Here is a 5,199-nt window from a genome sequence, read left to right as displayed (position 1 = left end):
TCCTCTTTGTCAGAGTGCACAACAAAAGGCCCCAAGTCACTTTTTTTTTTTTTTTAAACTAAAGAACTTTCAAAGGCAATTTCTACTTATCTGTTGTCACTATTTATTGAAGGCTATAGTAAGGTGATAAAATACTAGTTAAATTATCACAACACACTAACACAGAGATAAGGCTGTAATAAGGCATAACAAATAAAAGTTAAAATGTGGGGGGAAATTAGGCAAAACTATACTAAATCCCTGAAAACAATTAATGACAAACCTTTGAATTGGAGGCAAGGCTTTAGTTGCCTTAACTTTTTAGGTTTTTCGAGTAATTTACTGTATTTTTTTTTTTTTCCATTTTGTGGATTTGTTTTAACTAAATGATTTGAATGTTTCACATTTCCATTGTTATCGTTTCACACAATTACATGAAACATTGTCTCAGTGTCACATTCAAAAACCAACTTTAGCAACAATAAGACTCCTTAAATGCTGATCTGATGAAATTATGGGCATAACCATTATCTCTTAATATATTTACTGTACTATTTGTTATGCACCTACTATGTAATATCACTGTAGCTTGAACTTTACATTTTCCATAAAGCTGACCTGAAAGCCAAATACTTAACATTTTGTAAGTAGTGTATATATATTTATATGTGTGTTTAATTTATTTATTTTTTTAAAGAGCTTATGTTTTTTACATTTAAATACTGTTTTCTTAAAATTGAAACTCTTGGCATAAAATTCAAGAAATTTAAAATTTCAAGTCAACTAAAAAACAAAAAAAATATCTTTAAAAAAAAAAAAAAAAGGTTTCCACCAAGATTGGCAAAATCATATATTTTTAATTTCACCCGTTTCCGTTATAGTTGAACGTCTAGGTTTATTTATTTAAACGTAGGCTGCAGGGACCTGGTCTATAAATTTTATTTGAGGCAACGAGACTTTTGAAAGACACCTTTTACTCCATATGCTCAATGGTATAGTGGGGCATCCAATAACCGAAGGGTTGGGGGTTCGAATCAAGTCATAGTGTCCTTGGGCAAGGCACTTCACCAACACTGCCTCGTATGAATGTGGTGTGAGAGTGTTGGTGGTGGTAGGAAGGAGCGATGGGGCACTATGGCAGCCTCGCTTCTATCAGTCTGCCTCAGGGCAACTGTGGCTACAATAGTAGCTTACCACCACCGTGTGTAGAGTGAAAGAATAATGCACATCAAAGTAAAGTGCTTTGAGTGTTTGAAAAAGCTCCATTTAAAATCCAATGCATTATTATATATTGTCACAATATCAATGACAGACAGACAGCAGCACACGGCAGGTTCACCTAATTTATTTCTCATTTAAATCTACAACGACATAATTCTCTGTGAAGTAAAGTCCAACAAAAAAAAAAACAAAAAAAAAAAACATCCGAGCAAACAAGGAGCACTTGTTGTTACAGAGTTGCTATGTACAGCTACACGCTCCTCTAGGGGGCGCAAAAGTGCTTTTCAAACAGGAGAGAGAGAGGAAAAAACAAAGTTAAAAGAAGGAGCGATCCCTTTGTGTGCGAGACCCGTAATAACACACCTGCTTGGCACCAGTGTCCTCACACACACACGCATACACACAGGTCATGTGACTAAAGGGCCACTGCACTGATGCTTCCAATGAGAATGAAGAATAACGGTCTGAGCGTGACTGACTCACATGTGGCAGTGTCAACTTCACATCCTGGATTTGATGCTTCTGGCTGAAAAGATTATGTAAAGTTATGAGGACATAATTGATCACTTTAAATTTATTGCAAATTTTAAGGCGGGTTCATACGGCAAATTACTAGAGCGGCGGTTAATATGGGATATACAACAAGCAGGCGTTTCACAGGATACATTTACAGGAATTGGTCAAAATGTAATAATCTCAGGGGGTTTAAACCTACAGTGTTCAGTGCATATTTTTTCAAAATTTCAATGTATTTCTCGCTAAAATAAGTAGTCCCTACACACTATTGAAGCTTCAAATGTAATTTCTCTCATTTACATGATAAACATCTGGAGGGCGATGAGGAACTGACTTCATTGATTGTCAGACTTTTACACAAATGCATTTATTTAAAAGACTAATTTTAGGCCATATTAATTATTTTCTTTATTTTTCCACTGTGCTGGTTTTAGTTAAAATATAGTGCCATGAAACATTCAAAGATTAAGATAAACCTTTGCATTGAAATCGGAAACAGACTTTGTTGATCAAACCTTCACACAAAGATGTCTTTAAGTGCATTTTTAAAATTTTAAGTTTTATTTTTATTTCATAAAGTTACAGTGAATTGTTTCAGCGAGAGTTTTATTTACGTTTATTAAAGGGAATCAGATCGAGTTTCATCTAAACAATTGGTGCAATCTTAATGTTTAAAATCTGGAAAACGAAGCAGGAGGAGCGTCATCGTCTGCGGTAACTACCAAATGTTGGTGTGAATGTTAAACCTCTGAGTTTTAGATATTTGAGTGTTAAAATAATGGTTTTTAGGATGTTGCTCTGTATGTTTCAACTAAAATAAACGATTGGAAACGCACGAATAGAATGGGCCGACAATGAAACTATGCTTTATCGTTGTTTATCCCTCAAAATGACAGGAAATTAAATTATTGTTCTTTTTTTTTTTTTAAAGAGTGTATTTCGTAAAATGGTATTAGATATAATTTAATAGTTTGGTTTCAGTGAAATCTAAAGACACACTTTCAAAACTCGCGAATGAAAAACTAATTTTAAATCAAGAGAATAAATTTAAATTAAGACGAGCTTGATTTTAAAGACACTTCTTTTTAAATTGGAAAAAAAACCTAATGCTTCCCATAGTTCACAAAAAAAAGGATTCGCAAGTTTAGAGAACAAAGATGGAATTAAATCTTTGATTCTGCTTGAGCAGAAAGATTTATCTCTTGGAGATTATTTTGGTTTGGGGTTGAACACATTTTAGTTTGAACAGTTAAATTATTTGGTTTCTGTAAACTCCGCCCACTAAAGACGCTTTGTTGCGGTTGTGAAACGTAAAAGGCAGTTTTCGATCCGTGAACGTAAAAAATTGAAGGATCTCATTTGAGAAGTCTTTCCTCTCCTGCATAAATATGGCCAGAGGATTACTGAGCGTTTAAGAGACCAACGAAGGTTTGGGAAAAAAAAAAAAAACCACGAGGTAGAAGTTTCTATGAGTTTATGGAGTTTGAACGGGAAACATTTTGTCAGCCCAGACGAAACTTCAGATTCACTTTTTAATCATTCAGACATCTCGTCTGGCAAACACGCGATCGTCCCGTCACACGGTGGGACATTTGTCTTTACAGCAACCGAACATCAAAAAGTGAATAATAAATAAGAGCCGAGTGTGGATGGGATGGAAAAAGCACTGCAGCATCAGAACAGGACTCTGTAGAAAAATAAACGCTCCCATCGTTGTCGACGAGTCACAAAATATACGTCTTCCTCTGCAAACGACACCGAGAAACCAAAATACAAAAAAAAAAAAAAAAAAAAAAAAAAAAAACAAAACAAACATTTGGTGACTAATTAAGTGCCACTATTCAAGGATTCTATACACTTGGACTTTATTCTATAGAAGTATCTGAATATATTATTTTATTCCTTTATCTTACAAAAAGATTGCGAGCGCGCGCAAGGAGGTCACTGGATGAGCACGTCGAGGGAAGCGTCGGAGCGATTTAAAGACATTAAGGAGGGAAAGGTAAGACTTTCACACAAACAAAAACATGGTCTCCTCTGTGTGCACTAAAGAAAGGGTGACAAAGGAAAACGTATTCAAAGATCAGCATCTGAAACTCACGGTGTGCAAAAAAACATGCCTCAAAGTCAGGAAATCATGACACGAGATGCATCGCGATGCCTTCAGGTACCTAATGCATCTCAACGGGAGCCGGTGTGGCGTACTGGGATTGCATCGCACTGAGATTGGAAATGCGCACTACAGGAAAATTAATTTTTGTTACTTCCGCTGTGCTGAGATTGTTCATTCAATTTCAAAGTTAATGTGCAAAGTTCTTTTTTGGAGTAAAATGCACTTCACTGACAAATAACTTTATGAAATATTTAAAATACATTAAACTTAATACACAATATTAATGTGAATTACAACTAATATTTTGCGTGTCGCAATTCCAGCACGGGTACAATCGCAGTACGACGTGCTCAGATTGTCTTACAATCCCAGTACGTTACAAACTCAGTACGAGACACCGGTCGGCCTCAGAGATGACACTCGCATAAAGTCTGAGTTTTAAAGCTTCAGCTCTGCTTAGACCGACACGCCATTGGTGGACGCTAAGCTCCGCCCACTGGTGCAGGCATGTCCGTTTCCCTCTGAGGCGTTTGTGCGCTGAAAGGTCATTTCACTAATCACTGCTGCAGTTTGCTTTTAAAGGACTTTTAAGATAGTTTCACATGTATTCAGCAGGGTGACCAGGCTGCAGTGCATCATGGGAAATGTTTAATCAATAAAGGGAAAAAGTTGTTTGCTTTTACAAATTTCTCATGACATTTCTTTTTGTGTATAACAAGTTATTTCATGGTTTGCTTTCAGGGGAAAACGTCTTTTAAAGTGAAGGAGGCTTTTTACATTACATTTTCCCCTCTTATTTTGAAAATATTTAACGTGAGACTAGTGAAAGTCTGTAAAAAAAGTCAGATTTCTGTGTTCGCCTCAAGAGTCAGATCATGTGATCACATTGCTGATAAAAACTAGAGCGTGTGTTAAATGTGAACCTGGTTTTACAGAGATAGGAGTGAAATGGGGTGAAATGACCTCGAGCGTTTTGCACATCGTTAACATTTCCTGTGACGTCTGAGCTCATCAGCACTGAGATGATGCAACTGAGGTCAGAAAGAGAAAAAGTCCTCGGAGAGGCTGTGACCTCACTTCATGTCCCGCCCCCCTGGTCCAAGGCACGTCCATCCTCGCTCCTTGTATGTACACACACACACACACACACACACACACACAAACACACACTCACACACACAGTGCGTGGACATTCTCTGTGGAGCCTCAGGTGGAGCTGGCTGTGATGGGCGAGTCCAAGGAGGAGGAGCCAGGCTGCAGGCTGCTGAAACACGACTTGCAGACGCGCGTCGGCTCGAAGAGCTGCTGACTCGGCACCGGGATCTTCTGATCGCAGCAGTTGGAGCAAAACACGTTACCGCAGTTCCTGT

The 5,199-nt window shown here is 37.5% G+C and overlaps 1 protein-coding gene across 9 annotated transcripts in view; it reads right to left on the bottom strand.

Moving 5' to 3' along the window:
• Positions 1 to 3,550: 3,550 nt before the first annotated feature.
• Positions 3,551 to 5,199, bottom strand: part of mtmr3 (myotubularin related protein 3) — a 36,201-nt gene continuing 34,552 nt past the window's right edge. For 5 of the 9 annotated variants that reach the window (XM_028457079.1, XM_028457083.1, XM_028457081.1 and 2 more), the window contains one exon: positions 3,551 to 5,195. In XM_028457079.1, the coding sequence (XP_028312880.1) occupies positions 5,036 to 5,195 (160 nt within the window). In that variant the 3' untranslated portion in view covers positions 3,551 to 5,035. The remainder of the gene's footprint in view (positions 5,196 to 5,199) is intronic. The other 4 variants (XR_003674780.1, XR_003674782.1, XR_003674783.1 and 1 more) reach the window with 2 other exon arrangements.

Source organism: Gouania willdenowi, chromosome 9 (genome assembly GCF_900634775.1).
Source record: "Gouania willdenowi chromosome 9, fGouWil2.1, whole genome shotgun sequence".
NCBI classification, from domain to species: Eukaryota; Metazoa; Chordata; class Actinopteri; order Blenniiformes; family Gobiesocidae; genus Gouania; species Gouania willdenowi.
This window is presented reverse-complemented; position numbering and strand designations above follow the sequence as displayed.